The sequence below is a fragment of the Felis catus genome, chromosome B4 (genome assembly GCF_018350175.1).
Source record: "Felis catus isolate Fca126 chromosome B4, F.catus_Fca126_mat1.0, whole genome shotgun sequence".
NCBI lineage: Eukaryota > Metazoa > Chordata > Mammalia > Carnivora > Felidae > Felis > Felis catus.
The window spans coordinates 75,467,269-75,490,597 of record NC_058374.1 but is presented as its reverse complement, the minus strand read 5'-3'; the positions used below and the strand labels follow the sequence as shown (position 1 = coordinate 75,490,597).

The window sequence follows — 23,329 nt, the reverse complement described above, 5'->3', positions numbered from 1 at the left end:
AAATTGTGACTTGCCTCTGTTGGCTACATTTTTCTTTCCGCCTATTTCGAGACATTTTACCACCACCCATTCATTATCCTTTCCTCCACCCCCCCAAAGCTCAAATCTTTGTTTTCCCTTTCTCAGAGATCCAGGATCTTTTATGCCTATAAAACCTTTCCCCAGGCACATTAATTCAAATTAAACATCCAGGATGCAAAATATTTCAGGGTCCATCCCAATTTGAATGATTTTCAAAAATGTGAATCATGACTTGACATGTCATTAACTAAAACGGTGAAGCTGAGGTTTTCTGATTTACGTGCTCTGTGTCTGAATAGGATTGATTCTGAGCCATGGCAAGCAAAATAGCTTCCAGCACTTTCCTTGGTGATTTTTCAAAAGGGAGCATCAGCGATGCATATTGCAACATGTGACAAAATAGGAAATCAGGAACTTAATGTCAGTCATGAGATTTCTTGCTGCGGTTCTGTTCTGTTTTCTTCATGTTATATCTCTTCTGTGCTGAGACATTGTAAATATTTTATCGTCATTCTCCTCAGAGCTGCCTTCACCTCCTTGTTCTTCCAGCTGTAGATGAGCGGATTCACCAGGGGCGTGATTACACTGTACTGTATGGAGAGGATCAGCTCCAGAGGTGAACCCGAGGTTGGCATGAGATAGCGAAAAATGGCTGAGCCATAGAACAGGCTCACTGCAGTCAGGTGGGAGGAGCAGGTGGAGAAGGCCTTGCTTCTGCCTGAGGTGGAGCCGATGCTCAGGATGGCGGAGACAATGCGAACGTAAGAGAAAAAGATCAGGAGGCAGGTCCCAATGGCATGCAGGAGCGCAGAGCAGAGTAGCATCGCCGAGTTGGTGGAGACATCAGAGCAGGAGAGAGGGAAGAGGGAAGGCAGCTCACAGGAGTAGTGGTGGATGGTTTGAACATCACAGAAGTCCATATTCAAAGCCAGGAGGATGTTCATGAGTGCATCCAGAAAGGCCACAACCCAAGAACCCCACACCAGCCTCTCACATAGCTGTTTACTCATCACCTGGCCATAGAGCAGAGGGTGGCAGATGGCGGCATAGCGGTCATAGGCCATCACTGAGAGCAGGCAAGCCTCAATCCCCGTAGTGGCAAACACAAAGAATACCTGAGCCAGGCAGCCCTCTACTGAGATGGCTTTTCTCTGAGACAGGAGGTTCTCCAGCAGCTTGGGCACAGTGACGGAAGAATAGAAGAGGTCTTGGAAGGAGAGGTGGCTGAGGAAGAAGTACATGGGTGTGTGCAGGTTAGAGTCTGTATGGATCACGAGTATGATCAGCAGGTTCCCCAGCAGAGTCAGAAGGTAAATCATCAGGAACAGAACAAAGAGCAGAGCCTGGACATGGGGGTCAGCAGACAGCCCGAGGAGAATGAACTCTGTGATGCGGCTGTGATTCCCTGAGGCCATTTATGGTCACTGTTCTTTAGAGAAAATTTAGGAAGACCATTAAATTTCTTCTTTCCATAACAGTTTGCAGAAGGTATTATTCTTTGTTATTCATTCCCTGTATCTTTCCCTATATATCCCTCCTGCCTGGTCTGATCTTCATGTTCATAGCCCTCATATCTGCCTTCGATGGTTCCATGGAGTCCTTCTCCTCCCTGGCTCTCTGCAGTTTTGTCTCTGAGCTCTGGATCAGCCCCACTGGACTTTTTCCCTAATAAGGCTAATGTGTGGGGGTATGGTCGACTACGTAGGCCTACCAGAGAACTGTCCCACGACTAAGTTACACAATCCCGAAGCTAGGTGAATTCCAGCAGATGTCTTGGAGAGGCTGATGCAGATCTCTGCTCACATCTATTACCTGGTTTTTACTCCCTTCTTCAAAACCTACCGACGGTTCCTTAACTGATTAATGATAGCAAAGTTGTGTTTGCGTAGCTGTTGATCTTGTACAAATGACCTCCGCACATGTTTTCCGCTGTGTGTGTGTTTGTACAGGAGATGGTGAGGGAAGAGACTGAACTCATTTCACAGGTGAGAACATTTAAGCCCAGTGATCCTAGAACTTGTCTAGATCCCCACACTGATCAGTTCTTTGAACAGCAAGGAATTGAATCTGCCACATATGATTGTAAAACAAGAGCTGATCTATATGACCTGCTTAGAGAAAAAGCCAAACTCCCTAGTTTGGATTTCAAAGTGTTAATCACCCAAGGTTCTCTAGATGCCCTGCTGCTGAGGCCAGTAGGCATTTCTTGTTCCCCATCACTCTTGTTCTCTCTGATTTGATTTACGTTGACCTATTTTGTGTTTCTACTAATTGATTTACATCTTATTTATCTTGAAATTCCCACCTTATTTACCACCTGATCCATGAGTTCTTCTTTGACCACTTCCTTCTTTGTTCTCACATAAATCTCTGGGAAAATCATCATGAACCATATTTTTCAGGTGATGAAAATAAAGCTAAATAAGCTAATGTGAGATTCTAATTAATCTCTTTCTAGTCTGGAATCGTAAAACCTTGTCTGCTTCCCTTTTCTGGGTAACAATTCATCAACACATTGTAAGTTCTGCCATTATTTATATTACTAGCTTGCTTTATCACCTAGTTTTGAGTGTCTTGTTTCCTATGTCTACAATGAGAGTGCAGTTTCAAAGGAGGGCAGGAATTATTTTCTAACTCACCTCCCCATCAATATTTAATGGACCTTAAATGAACCATTGTTAAGTAAGTAAATACAAAAATAAATAAAATTGAACAGATTATGTAGTAAAAACTCTTGGAGATTATCTCTAGGTCCAGAAGGTCAACTTCAGGTCAAGGGCAAAGCATTAAGGGGGCCTGGAATTAGAAGAGAAAGAGAAGAGGTGGAATATTTCTCTCCTTTTTGCTGTAATAGACTGAAAGAGGGCCTATTCCTTCTGAAATCACTAATACCTACAGATATCTTCTTCATAGTGATCACTCCACACTTTGCTTTTTTAAGCATCCATCCATCCATCTATCCACCTATCCATAATGTTATCGAACAAAAGTTTTTTGAATCTCTGTTCACTGTAAGGCACTGTGCTGTGCATGCAGTTGAAGACAACTCTCCAGTGTACTTTTGTTAACTGTTGTGTGAGTGCACCTACCCGAGTATTACTGAGGTGTGACAATCCCCCTAGCCTGTTTCCTCCTCATCAGATGCAACCTATGGTTGTACGTTCATACGCAGACTTTCCTGGGATCTTCATGAGTGCTTTGCTACTATTAGAGTATTCTGATCTGCCCTTTGAACTCCAAATCTTTCCTGGGACCTCTACTTTTTGTGTCTACCACACAAGTCTAATCATAGGACTTGCAATAAAAGGCATAATCTTGCTCAGAAGTAAAATTTCCTAGGCCTTGAACTTCCTCTCCACCCTCCCCGTCCCTGATACTATATCAAGTATATACCTCCCAAACTTTGTGCCCTTATTTAGAATATGTTTCTGAATTACCTCTGAATTCTGTCCAGCGGGTAACCTATAGTCCCAGGGGGTTGTGCCAAACCAATGAAGAAGATTCAGTAATGAAGAAGCACTATCTGCAAAAGTCAATTTTTTCTTTGAGTCCATAAAACTCTTAATATTTTTTGACACATTACTTTACTTGCTTTTAAAAAATCTGTTATCTTATTTAAACGTACCCAGCAAAAATGCCAATAAATTTTATAAATCATAGTTTGGGTCTTTTGAAAACTAGCAACATAATATGCTTTATGATGATCAAACAACAATACTAAATCTGAGTTGTAGGAGCTGTTAACCTATAGTCTGTTTGAATGTTTAGCTTAAAATAAAACTAAAACCCACCACATGCTAATATATTGTCACAAAATGTTCTCAGAAATGCCCTTTGCCTCACTATGTGTCAGTATTTTTCTGTTTCTTCACTGAGGTATAGAATGCAGCCATATCAGGTGTCAAAGTACTCATTTTAAACTGCCCTATCCTGCTCATTTCAGAATCCTATTGGATGGAAGACTGATGATATATACTATCCCCTAGCAAGTCCATAACATTCTTTTGAAAGTGAACAACTTCCCTGGATTTTACACTAACAACATAACACTGTGAACAAAATCCATTCTAGTCAAGACTGTGAACATTTTTAAGAATTTGGTATTTAGGGGGCGCCTGGGTGGCGCAGTCGGTTAAGCGTCCGACTTCAGCCAGGTCACGATCTCTCAGTCCGTGAGTTCGAGCCCCGCGTCGGGCTCTGGGCTGATGGCTCAGAGCCTGGAGCCTGTTTCCGATTCTGTGTCTCCCTCTCTCTCTGCCCCTCCCCCGTTCATGCTCTGTCTCTCTCTGTCCCAAAAAAAAAAAAAAAAAAAAAAAAAAAGAATTTGGTATTTAGTATTCAAATCAGAGAAATTGGTCCAATTCTTCTATGGTGACTCTCTAATATAGACCTGGCTATAAGGACCAATTCTTAGTATGAAAATACTCCAGCATCTACAGAGCATATTAGAGAAGCTGTTCATTGTGGATCCAAAACCTGAAAATTTATCCTGGAATGGAGGCACCACAGTCTATCAGTGAGACAGCTACATCATGTGACTTGATGACCCATCTCACTCCAGGCTCAAAGCATGGACCTTCTGACAAGTGATACCTTCTTTCAAAGAAGGACAATGTCTTTATGTTAATCTTTAAGGAAATGATAAGATGCTAATACCAAACTCTTCTCACTTACCTCCCAGAAGAAACACAGTGAATTCAATTCAGTCCAAAGTTGGAGTGAATGGTTCCAGATCTAAAAATGGTTGTGAATGTAGGGGTTTTGGGGTAGTTCCTGAAAGGTAGAGGTGGGAAGAGCAGCCCAAGGGTTTCTTCCGAGACTGTTTATCAATATTCCTTGAACTGCACACAGAACAACAACAACAAAAATAAACTCATTTAGCATTCCACATTTTTTTTCAAAGACCATCTTAACAGAAGTAGAATATAAAGTTGAAATCAAATAGCATCATAAATAATCACTATCTTCCTTTTTGCTGAAATTTCAACACTGGAGATCGCTTTTACCCAAGTGAGTTTATGTCTAAAGTAAAATAAGTTTGGGTAAGGGTTGTACATTGAGATAGTTATGAAGTATCAAGTCTTTAGGTCTAATTGATGCCACCAATGTTTTACAAGGTGAGCAGTAGTAGTTAAGGACCAATAATCAAAATATGAGACTTACTTCGGTAGGTGCCTGATACTTGGCCTGGTATAGTTCAACTCAGAAAATGTTGAAGTCTTAATTGATAAGTGAAGTTAGGAGGAGAGAGCTGAAATGCTTCAGTACTTATAGAAGGGGCCTGATGATCGGAATAAATTGTTATAAATATGTATCCCACTTTTTTGCATTAATTATTTTAGCACAGATCAGAATGGGAATGGGTAATAATAGAGAAATGAATTCTTTGCACAAATAGGATTGAGGAAAAAAGAGTATATCTTAGGGCACCAATATTTTCTGATATTTTCTGCTAAAATTCATGGAATCCCCTTTCCCAAGAATTAACATTCTTCATTGAGTAAACACTGACCTCCTCATTACCTAATAAGAGAACTTGAGGACAAAGGCCCACTGAAACATAACAAGAAATATACACATGCTTTAGGGAGCATTGCTATACAATGGTGTCTGTTAGTGGAATGTGAGGTGAGAAAGTGAAGAGGTGTCCCAGAGATGCAGGGAGAGAAGACCTGAGGAGAGATATTAATAAAAGTATAAAGTGACTAGGAAGGATTTGGGAAAAACTTTCAGAAAAATTATAGAAAATATTACCATGCTCCTGTCTTTTCTGGTACTGAAGACATTTTGTAGTTCTTTTTCTAGGTAGAACTTATCTGAGGTTCTAAGAATTAATATTTCAATGAAATAACTCCAGGGAAAACAGCAATTTTTATTTTTCCAGTTGGGAGTCACAGTGAGGGCAGGAAGACAGACTGTCCTAGATTTAGATTGTCCTGAAGTCTTGGTCATCCATGTCTCCACTGGCCACAGTGAAAAGATTCTCAGATCCTCAACAAGTACAATTTGGGTAAGAGATTTCTCTCAGATGATCTCGGGCCCGGCTACTTGGTGTCTCTTCATTTAGTTTTCTCTGTGACGAAATATTGTGTTCAAGAGAGTAGTTTTTAGCTCTAACTTCTAGAAAAGCAATTATAGGTCATGCAGTTAGTTTATTGGCTGACTGAGCTTGGGAGCTCAAGAGAAAGATGAAGCGACAGCCTTTATTCCCTGGAGTTAGAGCCTGAAGCCAAGATTACATGCGTTAATTGGGGAAGTTGCATTTTGCAAATTCTGCAGATTATCTCAGATATTGGCTTCAGAACTTGACTTTGAAATCTTACCGGAAACTTGAGTGAGAACTCTGGGTGTCTGGTGTTTTTTCTGTACTTTCCTCCCTCCCTTCCTTCCTTCCTTCTTGCTTTTTCAGCTTCGTTGAGCTATACTTGAAAAATAAATTTTAGGGGCGCCTGGGTGGCTCAGTCGGTTGGGCGGCCGACTTCGGCTCAGGTCATAATCTCGCGGTCCATGAGTTCGAGCCCCGCGTCGGGCTCTGTGCTGACAGCTCAGAGCCTGGAGCCTGTTTCAGATTCTGTGTCTCCCTCTCTCTGACCCTCCCCCATTCATGCTCTGTCTCTCTCTGTCTCAAAAATAAATAAACGTTTAAAAAATTTTTTTTTTAAAAAAGAAAAATAAAATTTTATATATTTAACATGTGCAATGTGATGATTTACATATTTTTGCTTTGTGACATGATTAACACAATCAGATTAATTAGCCCATCCATCGCCTGACATAGTTACATGTTTGTGTCTGTGCGTGGTGAAATGCTTAAGGTCTATTCTCAGCAAATTTCAAGTATACAACAGAATATTATTAATTATAGTTATCATGATGTGCATTAGATCCCCAGAGCTTATTCATCCTATAACTGAAGGCTTGCACCCTTTGACTATCATCTTCTTATCTTCTCTACCCCCAGCCCCTTGTGACCACCATTTACCATTCTACTCTTCGTTTCTATGCATTCATTTTTTAAAATTAATTAATTCATTTATTTTAAAGATTCCCCATATTAGTGAGATCATAAAGTATTTGTCTTTATCTCTGGCTAATTTCACTTAGTATAATGTCCTCTAGATTCATCTGTGTTGTTGCAAATGGCAGGATCTCCTTTCTCATTGTATATATTCAATTGCATATATATATATACCACATCTTTATCCATTCATCCATTGATGGACGCTTCAGTTGTTCCCGTGTTTGCTATTGTGAACAACACTGTAATGAACACGGGAGTACAGATATCTCTTTGAGATACTAACCTTGTTTCTTTTGGATACATGCCCAAAGCAGAATTCCTGGATCATATGGTAGTTTTATTTTTAATTTTTGAGGAATCTCCATACTGTTTCCTGTAATTGTGGTACCAATTACATTCCCACAATGTCCCAAGGGTTCCCTTTTCTCCACATCTTTGCCAACACATATCTATTTTCTTTTTGATAATTGCCATTCTAACAGGTTTGTAGTTTTGATTTGCATTTTCCTAATAATTAGTGATGTTGAACATTTTTTCATGTACCTGTTGCCATTTGAATGTCTTTGGAAAAATGTCTGTTCAGGTGATTTGCCCATTTTTTTAAATTGGATTATTTTTTGTTGTTGTTGAGTTGGATAAGTTCCTTATGTATTTGGGATATTAACTCCATGACAGTTGTATGGTTTGCAAATACTTCTCTAATTCTGTAGGTTGCCTTTTCTTTTTGTTGGTTGTCTCCTTTGATGTATAGGAGTTCCACTTGTTTATTTTTGCTTTTATTGTTTATACTTTTGGTGTCCTATCCAAAAAAATAGTTGCCAAGAGCAAATCAAAGGGCTTTATCCCTATGTTTTCCTTTTTAAATTAATTTTTAAAACCATTTATTTATATTTAGAGAGAGAATGAGAGTGAGAGAGAGAGAGAGAGAGAGAGAGAGAGAGAGAGATCGTAAGCATGGGAGGGGCAGAGAGAGAGGGAGACACAGAAACTGAAGCAGGCTCCAGGCCCTGAGCTGTCAGCACAGAGCCCAGTGTGGAGCTGGAACCCATGAACTACGAGCTTATCACCTGAGCTGAAGTGGGACGCTTAACCAACTGAGTCACCCAGGAGTCCCAACCCCTATGTTTTCTTCTAGGAGTTTTGTGATTACAGGTCGTATGGTCTTATGTTTAAGTACTTAATCTATTTCAAGTAGTTTTTGTAAGTGGTGTAAGATAGGGGCTTAGTTTCATTTTTTTGCATGTGGATATCCAGTTTTCCCAACACAATTTATCAGAAGCTATCCTTTCTATATTGTGTAATCTTGTGCCCTTGCAAAGGTTGGCTCACTATATATACATGTGTTTATTTCTGGACTCTTGATTCTATTCCAATGGTCTATTTTTATGTCAATATCATACTATTTTGATTACTATAGCTTTGCTACGTAGTTTGAAATTAGGAAATATAATGCCTCTGGTTTTGTTTTTCTTTCTCAAGATTGCTGTGATTATGTGGACTCTTTTATGGTTCCATACAAATTTTAGGATTTAAGAAATCTATTTCCATGAAAAATGCCATTGGAATTTTGATAGGGATTGCACTGAATTTGTAGATGGCTTCGAATAGTATGGACATTTTAACAATATTAATTTTTCTGATCCATGAACATGGATATCTGACCATTTATTTGTGTCTTCCTCAATTTCTTTCAGGAGTGTCTGACAGTTTTCAATGCACAAGTCTTTCACCTTCTTGGTTAAATTTATTCCTAAGTCTTTTATTGTTTTGGATGCAATCATAAATGGGATTGTTCTCTTTTCTTTTCAGACAGCTTGATCTTAGTGTATAAAAAGGCAACTAATTCTTTTTAATTTAAAATTTTTATTTAAATTCTACTTAGTTAAATTCTAGTTAGTTAACACACAGTGCAATATTGGTTTCAGGAGTAGAATTCAGTGATTCATCAATTACATACAACACCCAGTGCTCATCATAACAAATACCCTCCTTAGTACCCATCACCCATCTAGCCCATCCCTCCATCAATCCTTAATTTGTTCTCTATCTTTAAGAGTCTCTCATGGTCTGTTTTTCTCTATTCCACACCCCTCCCCCATCTATTCATCTGTTTTGTTTCTTAAATTCCACATATGAGTGAAAGCACGTGGTATTTGTCTTTCTCTGACTGACTTCTTTCGTTTAGCATAATACGGTCTAGCTCCATCCACGTTGTTGCAAATGGCAAGATTTCATTTATTTTGATGGTTGAAGAATATTCCATTGTGTGTGTATATATGTATATATATGTGTATATATGCATGTATATATATATATATACCACATCTTCTTTATGTATTATATATATGTGTATATATGTATGTATATAGGATTTAAGAAATCTATTTCTGTGAAAATATACCTTTGTTCTGTATATATATATATATATATATATATATATATATATATATATACACATACACAGAAGATGTGGTATATATATATATATATATATATATATATATATATATGAAGATGTGGTATATATATATACATATATATGTATATGTCAGTGGACATTTGGGCTCTCTCCATAACTTGGCTGTTGTGGATAGTGTTATAAACATTGGGGTGCATGTACCCCTTCAAATTTGTACTTTTTGTATCCTTTGGGTAAATACCTAGTAGTGCAATTGCTGGGTTGTAGGGTAGTTCTATTTTTACCTTTTTGAGGAAACTCCATGCTGTTCTCCAAAGTGGCTGTACCAGTTTGCATTCCCACCAACAGTGCAAGAAGATTCCCTTCTTTGCATCCTTGCCAGCACCTATTGGTTCTTTTGTTGTTAATTTTAGGCATGCTGACAGATGTGAGGTGGTATCTCATCACGTTTTGTTTTTTTCTTAATTTTTAAACAAAAAAGTTTTTAATGTTTATTTTTTTTTATTTTTAATTTTTATTTATTTATTTTGAGAGAGAGAGACACACACACACAGAGTGTGAGTGGCAGAGAGTGAAGAATGGAGAGAATCTCAAGCTGGTTCTGTGCTCTCAGCACAGAGTCAGATGCGGGGCTCCATCCCACGACCCTGGGATGATAACTGAGCCGGAATCAAGACTCAGATACTCAATCAACTGAGCCACCCAGGCACCCCTTTAATGTGTGCATGTGTGTGTGTGTGTGTGTGTGTGTGTGTGTGTGTGTGTATGTATATGTATTTTTTTTAATGTATATTTTTGAGAGAGAGAGAGAGAGAGAGAGAGAGAGAGAGAGAGAGAGAATCTGAAACAAGCTCCAGAGCCGGTCGCAGGGCTGCAACTCAGGCTGCAACAGTGAGATCAAGACCTAGCTGAAGACACGCTTAACTGACTGAGCCATCCAGAGGCCCCTAATTTTTTTTTTAATGTTTATTTATTTTTGAGAGAGAGAGAAAAAGAGACAAAGAGCCAGTGGGAGAGGGGTGAAGAGAGAGGGAGACAGAATCTGAAGCAGACTGCAGGCCCTGAACTGCCAGCACAAAGCCCAACACGGGGCTTGAACCCACAAACCGTGAGATCATGTCGTGAGCAGAAGTCCGATGTTTAACTGACTGAGCCACCCAAGCGCCCCTCATAGTGGTTTTTATTTGTATTTTTCCCTGATGATCAGTTGCATATCTTTTCATGTCTGTTGGCCATCTGGATGTCTTCTTTGGAAAAGTGTCTATTCATGTCTTCTGTCCATTTCTTTAAAAAAAATTTTTTTTAATGTTTATTTATTTTTGAGAGAGAGAGGGAGTGTGAGTGAGGGAGAAGCAGAGAGAGGGAGACACAAAATCTGAAGCAGGCTCCAGGCTTTAAGCTGTCAGCACAGAGCCCAATACAGGGCTCGAACCCACGAACTGTGAGATCATGAACTGAGCCGAAGTCGGATACTTAACTGAGCCAGCCAGGTTCCCCTTCTGTCTATTTCTTAAAAGGATTATTTGTTTTTTTAGTGTTGAGTTTACTAAGTTCTTTATAGATTTGTAAATGCTAAGCCTTTATTAGGTCATTTGCAAATATCTTTTCCCATTCCATTAGTTGCCTTTTAGTTTTATTGATTGTTTCCTTCAATGTATAGAAGCTTTTTATTTTGATGAAGTTCCAATAGTTCATTTTTACTTTTGTTTCCCTTGCCTCTGGTGACCTGTCTAGTAAGAAGTTGCTATGGCCAAGGTCAAAGAGGTTGCTACCTGTGTTCTCCTTTAGGATTTTGCTGGTTTCCTGTCTCACATTAGCTCTTTCATCCATTTTTAATTTATTTTTATATGTGGTATAAGAAAGTGGTCTAGTTTCATTCTTCTGCATGTTGCTGTCCTATTTTCCCAACACTATTTGTTGAAGAGACCATCTTTTTTCCATTAGATATTCTTTCCTGCTTTGTTGAAGATTAGTTGACCATAAACTAACTTTTATATGTTGATTTTGTGTCCTGCACCTTTACTGAATTAATTGATTAGTTTAGTAGCTTTTTGGTGGAGTCTTTAGTATTTTCATATGTATGATCACCTCATCTGCAGACAGAAACAATTTTTCTTCTTCCTTTCCGATTTGGATGCCTTTTGTTTCTTTTTCTTACCGATTTTTTCTGGCTAAGACTTACAGAACTATGTTGAATAGTAATGGTGAGAGTAGGCACCTGTCTTCATCTTATTCTTTGAGGAAAAACTTTCTGTTTTCACATTAAGTGTGATATTAGCTATGGACTTACCATAGATGGTCTTTGTTATGTTGAGGTACATTCCTTCTGTACCTTATCGGTTGAGAGTTTTTTCATGAAACGATGTTCAATACTGTCAAATTCTTTTTCTGCATGTATTAAGATGATCATAGGTTTTCTGTCTTTTGTTAATGTGGTGTATATCATGTTTTTTGATCTTCAGTATTGAACCATTCTTGCATTTCTGGAATAAATCCTACTTGATTGTGGTGTATGATGCTTTTAAAAAAAATGTTTATTTGGGGCGCCTGGGTGGCTCAGTCGGTTAAGCGTCCGACTTCGGCTCAGGTCATGATCTCGCAGTTCGTGAGTTCAAGCCCCACGTCGGGCTCTGTGCTGACAGCTCAGAGCCTGGAGCCTGTTTCAGATTCTGTGTCTCCCTCTTTCTCTGACCCTCCCTCGTTCATGCTCTGTCTCTCTCTGTCTCAAAAATAAATAAACATTAACAAAAAGTAAAAATTAAAAAAATATTTATTTATTTGTTTTAGGGAGAGAGAGACAGAGCATGAGTGGGAGAGGGGCAGAGAGAGAGGGAGACACACAGAATCCGAAGCAGGCTCAGGCTCTGAGGTGTCAGCACAGAGCCCGATGCAGGGCTTGAACTCACAGACTATAAGATCATGACCTGAGCTGAAGTTGGATGCTTAACTGACTAAGCCACCCTGGTGCCCCATGTACGATCCATTTAATGTGTTCTTGAATTCAGTTTGATAGTGTTTGATTGAGGGTCTTTGTATCTATTTTAATGAGGGATATTGGCCTGTAATTTTCTTGTAGTATCCTTGTCTGGCTTTGGTATTAGGGTAATGCTGTTATTATAAAATGTTCCCTCCTCTTCAGTTTTTTGGAAGAGTTTGAGAAGGATTGGTATGACCTCTTATTTTAATATTTGGTAGGATTCAACAATAAAAGCATCAGGTCATAAGCTTTTCTTTGTTGAGAGGTTTGCTTACAGATTCAATCCCTTGTTATTGGTCTGTTTAGATTTTATATTTCTTCATGACTCAGTCTTGGCAGGTGACATATGTCTAGCAATTTCTCCATTTCTTCTAGGCTATGTAATTTGTTGGTATATAATTATTCATAGTAGTCTTTTTTAATCTTTGTTTTTCTGTTGTATCAATTGTAACATCTCCTCTTTCATTTCTGATTTTATTTATAGTTGACCCTTTAACAACCCGAGTCAGTAAAAAATCTGCATATAGCTTTTGACTCCTCCTAAACTTAACTACTAATAGTCTACTGTTGACCAGTCTACTGTTGACCTTACTGATAAACAGTTGGCTGTTGATGGTCTCTATTTCATTTTTCATTTCATTCATTGTATTCTTCAGCTCCAGAAGAAGCTGAATTATTTTTAATAATTTCTACCTTTCTGCGAAAGCTCTTACTGTGTTCATGTATCATTTTCCTGATTTACTTGAATTGTCTTTCTGTGTTTTCCTGTAGCTTATTGAGCTTCCTTAAAACATCTATTTTGAATTCTTTATAAGGCAAATCATAGATCTCCAGTCCTTTGGGTTGGTTACTGAAAAATTATTTTGTTCCTTTGGTGGTGTCAGGTTTCCTTGATTTTTCTTATTCCTTGATGTCTTGTGTTGTCTTTGCATTTGAAGACTCAGTCACCTCCTCCAGTCTCTACTGCCCTGCCTTCAGGAGAGAAATACCTTGTGTTGGCCTTCTAGGTATTTTGAGGCTTTCTCTGAGTTTTTCTATGGATACACCTACTCTATGCTTCTTGCTTCCTCTTAGGCAGAATTCTTAAAATTGTTTGCCTTTTTTTGATCCTGCAAAGCCAGGGTGGGTACCAACAGCCTCCTGTTTGCTTTCCCTAGGGCAGTGTTGAATGCACCGATGCTGAATGCATCAGTATCCACGCATTTTCTTAGTCCTATAGAGTTGTGCCATTTTTCTACATTTTCTCACTAGCTGTCTGCAAAGGCTTATATTTGTTGCCATTGGGGACCACACAGGGTGACAGCTACAGGGTGGTAGGGTATGTGTGTTAGGCATCTGGAATGTTGGGGGTGCCCATGGGCCAGGTGGGGGGGATCCACAGGTGAGGTATCACTAGCAGCTCATAGGCTGTCTTCTTGGTGGTATCTGTGAAGTGGTTAGTGGGACCTATGTCTCTGATGCCCTCTGAGAGCAACTGGCTGCTGTTCTCCAAGGCCCTTCATTCATAGTCATGTAGCACACCTTAGTATTCTGGAGGAGGCAAGAAAGAAGTTGGCCTCCTTCTTATCCCATACAGCTGGGGAAGACAGGTGCTTACTCACATGCTCCCATTTTCCTCCATGGGAGAAATTATGGGCTGAGAAGGTCTCTCTTGGCACTGAGCTGTGCCCTTTGGGGAGGGGTGACATGGGTACAGAATAACTGTTCATTGTACCCTCTCCAGTGCATCTAATCATGGATAATTTTTCCTCTAACAGTTTACTGGAACTTCTTCCTCTTGCACCTGGTTAGGAGGGTGTATTAGTCATGCTTCTCCAGAGAAATAGAAAGAGTAGGCTTTGTATTTGTGTATAGAATAAGTTTTATTTTAAGGAATTTGCCTATGTGATTGTGGAGGCTTGGTGATTCCAAAATCTGATGGAGGAAGTTGGCAGACTGGAGACTTGGGAAAGAGCTGCAGCTCAAGTCCAGAAACAATCAGCTGGTAAACCAGGTAGAACTGATGTTGTAAATGAAGCTTAAAGGCAGTCTGCTGGAAGAATTCCCTCCTGCTCAGGGGAGGGCGGCCTTTTGTTCTATTTGATCCTGCAACTGATTGGACAAGGCCCACCCATATTATGGAGGGCAATCTACTTTACTCTAAATCTGTGAAAATTAAATGTTAATTCCATCCAAAAACATCCTCACAGAAACATCCAGAATAATGTTTGACCAACTATCTTGGCATCATGGCCCAGCCAAATTGAGACATAAAATTAGCCAACAGAGAAGGGATAGAGTAAAAAATGAGAAATGCTTTCAAGTACAATGACATATCAAACTTATGTTTTTGGTGGTAGTCCATTTCAAAAAAGAATTATTTTTTTTTCAACGTTTTTTATTTATTTTTGGGAGAGAGACAGAGCATGAACGGGGGAGGGGCAGAGAGAGAGGGAGACACAGAATCGGAAACAGGCTCCAGGCTCCGAGCCATCAGCCCAGAGCCTGACGCGGGGCTCGAACTCACGGACCGCGAGATCGTGACCTGGCTGAAGTCGGACGCTTAACCAACTGCGCCACCCAGGCGCCCCAAAGAATTATTTTTTTTAACGGATATTTAACTCTAAGTATTTTAGAAGATTTAAAACATCCTCCCAAGCTTTAGCGTAAGAATATCTCACCATCCACCAGAATAGTCTGGAGAAATATTCAGAATGCCTTGGACCATGTGGTACTTGTCATGAATTAACTGATCCGTGCTGGTCACAACATTGATTACCATGGATGATGAGATTGGAGATGGGAAGTTCAACGGTACATTAAAAGAATTATTCACCAAGGGTGCCTGGGTGGCTCAGTCAGTTAAGCATCCAGCAGTTGGTTTAGGCTCAGGTCTTGATCTCACAGTTCATGAGTTTGAGCCTGGAGTCAGGTTCTGCCCTGACAGTGCAGAGCCTGCTTGAGACTCTCTATCTCCCTCTCTCTGCCTCTCCCCCATTTGTGTCCTCTCTCTCTCTCAACACAAACAAATACACTTAAAAAAATAAAAGAATTATTCACCATGATCAAGTGGGATTCATTCCTGGGCTGCAGGTCTGGTTCAATATTCATAAATCAATCAATGTGATATATCACATTAATAAAAGAAAGGATAAGAACCACATAATCTTTTCAATAGAAGCAGAAAAAGCATGTGACAAAATACAGCATCCTTTCTTGATAAAAGCCCTCAAGAAAGCAGGGATAGAATGAACATAAACATGATAAAAGCCCTATATGAAAGGCCCACAGCTAATACCATCCTCAATGGGGAAAAACCTGAGAGCTTTCCGACTAAGATCAAGAAGGAGAATTTTTTTTAAATGAAATTTTAATTTTAGAATAGTTTTAGATTTATATAAAAATTGCAAAGATAGTACAGAGCATTCCCATATGCCCCCATCCAGTCTTCATTATTATTAGCATTTTATTTACATTAGTATGGTATACTTATCATAATTAATGAACCATATTGATAAATTATTACTAAAGTCCATAATGTATTCATATTTCCCTAGTTGTTATCTAAAGTCCAATTTCTATCCTAAGATTCTATCCAGGAGAGCACATTACACTTAATTCTTGTATCCTTAGGCACCTCTTGATTGTGATAGTTCTCAGACTTTGTTTTTGATGACACTGGCAGTCCTAAGGAGTACTAGTCAGATATTTTGTACAGACCCCATCAATTTGGTTTTATTTGATGTTTTTCTCATGGTTATATTAGTGTTATGGGTTTGGGAGATGGGGACCACAGAAGTGAAGTACCATTGTCAGTCATCACATCATATCGAAAGTACATACTATCAACATGACTTAACCATTGCTGATATTAACCTTGGTCATTTGTCTTAGGTAGCATTTGTCAGGTTTCTCCACTTTTTTCCCCCTTGTCACACCGTATTCTTTAGAAGGGGTCCAATACACTATGTTCAGCCCACATTTAAGGAGTAGGCAGGTACGCTCTACACTTCATTGAGAGTGCAGTTTCTACCTAAGTTATTTGGAATTCTTCTGAGAGGAAGATTTTCTGTTCTCTTCCGTTTATTTCATTATTCAATTATTTATTTATATTAGTATAATAGGTACTGATTTTATGCTTTTGGTTATAATCTAATGTTATGTTGTTTCTTTTGTTGCTCAAATTGTCCCATCCTTAGTCACCCGGGTCTCTTTCATTTGGCTCCTGTGTCCCTTTAACATACCCTTATCATTGTGGGTTTTGTTGTTGTTGTTGTTGTTGTTGTTGTTGTTGTTGAGTGCTTCCTTTCTGTTGCTACGAGATGCTTCGGGCTCATCTGGTACCTTTTCTGTTTCAGCCTTCAAATCTACCTGTTCTCTTCTCTCTGAGCTGTTGTAAACCTTTTTGCAACATTCTTTGCACAGCTGCTTTTACTTCCTTGTTCTTCAAGCTGTAGACAAGGGGATTCACTAGAGGAGTGACCACACTGTACTGTATGGAAAAAATTAACTCCAGCGGGGAACTTAAGGTTGGCATGAGATAGCGAAGAAAACCTGAGCCGTAAAATAAGCTCACTGCGGTGAGGTGGGAGGAGCAGGTGGAGAAGGCCTTGCTTCTGCCTGAGGTGGAGGTGATGCTCAGGATGGTGGAGATAACACGGGTGTAAGAGAAGAAGACCAGGAGTAAGGTTCCAGAGGCATGAATGATGGCAGAGCACACCAGGACTGCAAAGTTGGTGGAGATATCAGAGCAAGACAGAGAGAATAGAGATGGCAGTTCACAGCTGAAGTGAGGTATGACACGAGCCTCACAGAAGTCCAAATTGCAAGCCGTGAGGGTGTTAATGAGAGCATCCAGAAAGCCCAGTCCCCATGAGACCCATACCAGACCCCCACACAACTGTTTACTCATCACCTGGTCATAGAGCAGGGGGTTGCAGATGGCAGTATAGCGGTCATAGGCCATGGCAGAGAGCACAAAAGCTTCAGTCCCTGCGATGGAAAACACAAAAAATGCCTGAGCGAGGCAGCTTTCTATGGATACTGATTTCTTCTGAGACAGGAGATTCTCCAGCATCTTGGGCACAGTGACTGAAGTTAAACAAAGATCCAGGAAGGAGAGGTGACTCAAGAAGAAGTACATGGGGGTGTGGAGATGGGAATCAGTCATAATCGCCATCATCATCATCAGGTTCCCCATGATGGTCAGGAGGTAAATTTCCAGGAAAAATGCAAAGAGGAGAATTTGGGTGTGAGGGTCAGCAGATAGCCCAAGGAGGATGAATTCTGTGATGGTGCTGTGGTTTCCCAAGACCATGACGGAAGATGTTCCACTGGAATGAAAGCATAAAGAAGCATGAAATGTTCACCTTCTTTTTGTGCCACCTCAGAATCTCTACTTTATTCCATGTATGCACATCTTCAGTGTGCTCATCTTTTACACGGATTTTTAAAACATCTACTCTCCCTCCCTCCCAGGATTCTTCCCTCACTTGACTGCCAACCTCACAGGTCCCGAACTCTGAACCAGACCATTAGTACTCTTGTGGCTCCTCTCCCACAAATAACTCTGGAGACCTTCATATAATTTTTCAGTTTAGTCTATGACTGAATGGTTCCATCTCCTTGAACTGTCCTTTGATGGTAACCTACAATACTACTGGTCAAACTATATCCAATACACTTCTTGGGGAAGTGATTCTAATCATCTCTGGTTTCTTGAGTCACACAGTGTTTCACTCTCCATTCAAAAGCTTGTAAGAGTTCGATATTACTTTATGATATCATGCTATATTTATTATATTTCTACCATGCATGTGTCTCTCTCTAGTGTATTTGGTTATTTAATTCCAAGGACAGTTTCAAAATGTATGTGTGTGTGAGTATATGCATGTGGTGGGAAATGGGGTTAAGAAAGGAGATTGCTGGGAGTGCCTGAGTGGCTCAGTTGGTTGAATCTGACTCCTCATTTTGGCTCAGGTCATGATCTCATTGTTAGTGGGTTCTAGCCCGGCACCGGGCTCTGTGCTGACAGCTCAAAGCCTGCTTGGGATTCTCTCTCTCCCTCTCTCTTCGCCCCTCCCCTGCTCATGCTCCCTTTCTCTCTCTCAAAAATAAATAAACATTAAAAAAAAAAAAAGAAAGGAGATTTCTAATCTATATTTTTAAGATTAACCCTCCCCCACCCCAAAAATTCAGATTCATAGGACTTGTTAAGTTCCTCAGTGTGAACAGTCAGGATTTGCATCTCCTCTATATAAGCCTATGACCAGAACTTTTAATTCTACAGTGCTCCTGAATAATTATAAACTTATCTGGTTGGCATTTAAAGATTACTCAATTTTTGAAGTAATTTCTCTACCAGCAGAGAACCTGTTTTACTTGGTCTTTTCTGTGATGGGTATTTTAAGCATTGCCCAGGTGGTTCTGCTACCTCTGTGCTACAGAATCAGGCACGAACTGGTCAGACCAGACTTGCCCCGGTGCCCTCATTACTCTCCTATTCTCTGCCTTGACTTCAGCTGAGACTCTGTTGAAAATTTTCCCTACAAATCTTGACCTAAATCCTACCTATTTTTCCATCTCACCTTAATTTCTATTTCTTCCCTTATATATCTGTCTTGATTACCTCCTTCCCTGCCTGGATGGATTATGGAAAATAATGATCCCTATTATTTCACTGATCCCAATTATATCTAGGTATTATCAAATGTTTAGCTTTTTCTCTACTGGGAGATCTCAACAAAACTTCAGGGGCTGCATTATTTCAAATTTTAGAATATGGAAATTGAATCTGAAAATGCTGTGGTAACTTCTGGTGTTGAGAGGATTAGTGGATAAGCTTAACATCCCTCCCAGGTCTGTGAAGCTTCCATATCTGTGCTTTTTACACTCTGACTGGCTGACATTCATTTGCTTAAGCATGTCTACTTCTCTTCACTCTATGTTCTCTTTTGTCGCTTACTCTCTGAACTGTTTTGGGCCTTCACCTGGGTATCTATCTTCCTCTGGCTTTTAGTAGGATGTATGAATAGTGTTTCTTTTTCCTCCAAATGTGTTGCTTGTTTATGAAGAATACATTTGGTATTTAATCATCCATATTATCTTAAATCCCGAACATACAGCAGAATGAAAGGCAATAATGGGTGCTCAGGATTTGTTAAATGTAGAAAGAATGAAAGAATGAAGTAAATATGACATGTCCTCTGTTAGAGGAATATACCTAGCTCTAATTCTAACTTTAGAAATAAACAAAAGTGGGGTGTCTGGGAGGCTCAGTCAGTTAAGCATACAACTTTGGCTCAGGTCATGATCTCACGGTTCGTGGATTTGAGCCCGGCATCGGGCTCTGTGCTGACAGCTCAGACCCTGGAGCCTGCTTGGGATTCTCTGTCTCCCTCTCTCTCTGCCCCTCCCCCACTCACGCTCTATCCCTCTCTGTCTCTCAAAAGTAAATAAATGTAAAAAAAAAAAAAAAAGAAACAAACAAACAAACAAAACTTGGGGCACCTGGGTGGCTCAGTTGGTTAAGCATCGACTTCAGCTCAGGTCATGATCTCGCGGTTGGCGAGTTTGAGTCTGGCAATGAGCTCTGTGCTGACAGCTCGGAGCATGGAGCCTGCTTCAGATTCTGTGTCTCCTTCTCTCTCTGCTCCTCTCCTGCTCGTGCTCTGTCTCTGTCTCAAAAATAAATAAACATTAAAAAAGTAAAAAAATAAATAAACAAAACTGGAGGATGCCTGGGAAGTGGTGGAGAAAGGTTGCAAAGACGGAAGACTTATCTTTTGTTGTAATAATTGGTACCTAAAGGTTCCTTCCCCCAGGGAGCAGCTCATTCTTACTAGCTAATTTCTGTCCATGCTGGGAGGGTGGCTTAAAACCATGACATTTATGTGTCCACTCCATTGTCCCCCCTGTCAATTCAGTAATCTATCCATCTGTGTTCCTGTTCAATGATTTATCCATTAATTTATCAGTTCTCTCATTTACCTAATTATTCAAAATATTATGGGTCTACTTTGTGCAAGGCCTCCTACTTATAACAGATTGGCCAAACAACCTTATCTAATGTTTGTTGAACTGTTGTGTGAATACACTCATTTGTCCTGCTTTTCCAGTCATACATTTCTAGCATTCATAGCTGAGTTCTTGTGTTGGTTAACTTTTTTTATACCCAGCTTGAAACCTCAGACTCTTCCTTTAATGAGTCTTTCCTGGTATGTAACTCTTTGCAATAATCATAACCTGTCACCCAGAATTCCGAATTGACTCTGAATTTCCCAGCTTTCATCCGGGGAATTTCACCACAGTGTCATGTTATTCTGGCCCAGAGAACTCACGAGAACAGGCTCTATTCCTGCGGAGTGAGCCAATGTCCTGCTTTTCCTTTCTTTTCGTCTTTCTTTCTCTTTTTTTTTGTTTATTTATTAATTTATTTTGAGAGAGGGGGAGAGAGAGAGAGTGAGCGAGCGAGCTTGCAAGCGGGGGAGGGGCAGAGACAGAGGGAGAGAGAAAGAATCCCAGGCCTGCTCTGCACTGTTAGTTCAAAGCCCAATGTGGGGCTCAATCTTATGATCTGTGAGATCATGACCTGAGCCGAAACCAAGGGTTGGTTGCTTAACCACCTGAGCCACCCAGGTGCCCCATCTTTTCTTATTTCTTATTTAAACAAGTTCTCATATTCCCACCCCTTATCAGAACCCATATTCAAATCACCTCTCTGTTCTATCTGGCGAGTAACTTGCAGCCCAGCATGATAGCTCAGATTAATTCAGATTCTGCAGTGAAGATGAACAACCAGAAGGAAAGTTCAGTTCCTGCTGTCTCTGAATTTATAAAATCTCACTGGAATAAATGGTTTCTTTTGTTTTTCAGTAGCAAAGTAAACAGTCAATTCAGTACATTTACTTTAACTGGAAAATTTCTCAAGATTTAAAACTTACTTTTTGATTTTGGCCATTTTCTCCATATTTACTCTCTAGTTTTTTCCATATTTGTTCTCATTGGAGACCTGGCCACAATCCCATTTTTATTTTTGGCATGTAACCCAAGCAAACTCCAGCATAACCCAAGGACTTTTGGAGCAACTGTGAGTTAGAGACCCGATATTTGAAAACCTCTGTTCTATGCTGAGGACCCACAAAGCCAACCCATCAGGAAGGCAGGTGGAAGCCCAACTTGTGAGTTTCCATGATTTGCTCCCCCTGGAACCTAATATAGATCCTCTGACTGTGACCAACTGAGGACAGGGCTTCATTTCAACCATGTAGCGAAAGCTAAGCACTAATTTCAAAGTCTCTTCACTTACCTTGTGAGAGGGAACAGTGGCTTCAATTCACATTGAAGTTGAATGTCTATTTTGAAATTCAGAAAAAGGTGAAGAGAGAGAAGTTTGAGTGCTCACATAAAGGAGGGTGGAAAGTAAGAAAGTAGAACCCAGGGGGATCGTTTTCCACAAAATGTGTTATTTACCACTTTGCCTGTAAAGCTGTGTTTGAAACTTCTCAAATAGGCTGCTTCTTGCTATCTCGTATGTTTATGTCAGATATCACCTTAAAGAGAAGTGAAGCAGGAAATTGCATTTTCTGGGTCATTTAAAAAATAATCACAAATAATTATCACCATCCATCCTATGATTTTTGGCTGAAGTTTATGCTCCTGTGAATTCATTTTACTTAAATTAGCGTTTGCCTAAATTTAAGATTCAATCAATTCTGAGAGGCAAAGAACATCAATTCCATTATAAATTATTAACTTGTTTAGATATAATAATCTTATATCATTTCAAGAAGACATTCCAAGAAAAAGTCTCAAAAGTTATCTGTTTGGTGAAATCACACAGAAAATATTAGTTAATTATATACATGACTAGATAGATAGATTAATGAAGATAGGATGAAAGGCAGGTCTAGTGCTGCAAGGCAGAGATGGTCTGGGTAACTATTTTTGGAAATATAGAACCTTTGATGTTCTGAGGCCACCTGAAATGGGAAGAAGGGCCAAATTCTTGTGGTTTGTATGCATGGAAGACAAACTTCAAATATGTCAATATTTTCCTTAAAATCTTCTCTGATTTCTGCTATTTCGCTTCCCCTTTAACCACTAATATTGATGACCAGAGTTGATGGAGTGGTTAATAATATCAGAAAAGTAAATTATTTTTAGCACATGCATTTAGGGTCTAAGAGAAGAAGGAGGATCTCAGACTACTGAAGTCTATCTACTATGATGTGCTTTTACCCATTCCTCCCCAGACTGAGAACCTCTTAGCTCCTGGTTTCAGTTTTCCAGACCAATGCAGATTCCATAGTCGCTGTAGACTCAATGCTAGAGAGCAGAGAGAGGATTTATTTAGTAGATGCTAAAAACAGTTGAGGATAAGAGCCTCAAAGGAGAGAAATATCCACAAAGGTCCTAGTGGTTGTAACTTAGTCTGCAGTACAAGCAAAAGATGATGAGAGAACTTAAAGCAAAAGGAGTTGCCTAAGACAAGTAGGTACAGAAGACTAGATAAAAACAGAAACTGGAAATCTCCAGATGGGAATGTGGGGAACCTTTAGAGAAATCATAGAGGTCTGAATTTTTCTGGCACAAAGGTCATCTTCTGGCTCTAGTCTTACCATAGTATAAGAAGTCATCTTTGGTCAGGTGTTCACTATGCACAGGAGAACCGCTATTTCTCTAGCCTAATTTTAGAATGCATACATGTTTTCTATCCACAAGCTTCCAGGAGGGAAGGAAAATGTCTACTCTCACTCACTAAATACAGTGGGAAACATTCAAATTCTGAAAGGAGCACAAGAGAGACTTCTCTCATGTCATGTCAGACCCAATCACAGAGGCTACTACTCACGTATCTTTCTGAGTTTATACACTGGACAAAGAATATCAGTGAATTGAGTGCTTTTCAGAT

The 23,329-nt window shown here is 39.7% G+C and overlaps 2 protein-coding genes across 2 annotated transcripts; both read right to left on the bottom strand.

The window, feature by feature from the left end:
- Positions 1-266: 266 nt before the first annotated feature.
- LOC101101645 (olfactory receptor 8S1-like) lies at positions 267-1,478 on the bottom strand. Its single transcript, XM_003988657.2, has one exon. The coding sequence runs from the start codon at positions 1,434-1,436 to the stop codon at positions 489-491; it is 948 nt and encodes a 315-aa protein (XP_003988706.2). The 5' UTR covers positions 1,437-1,478; the 3' UTR covers positions 267-488.
- Positions 1,479-16,656: 15,178 nt separating this feature from the next.
- On the bottom strand, positions 16,657-17,804 carry LOC101101393 (olfactory receptor 8S1-like). The gene has a single exon (XM_003988656.2). The coding sequence runs from the start codon at positions 17,732-17,734 to the stop codon at positions 16,772-16,774; it is 963 nt and encodes a 320-aa protein (XP_003988705.2). The 5' UTR covers positions 17,735-17,804; the 3' UTR covers positions 16,657-16,771.
- Positions 17,805-23,329: the final 5,525 nt, after the last annotated feature.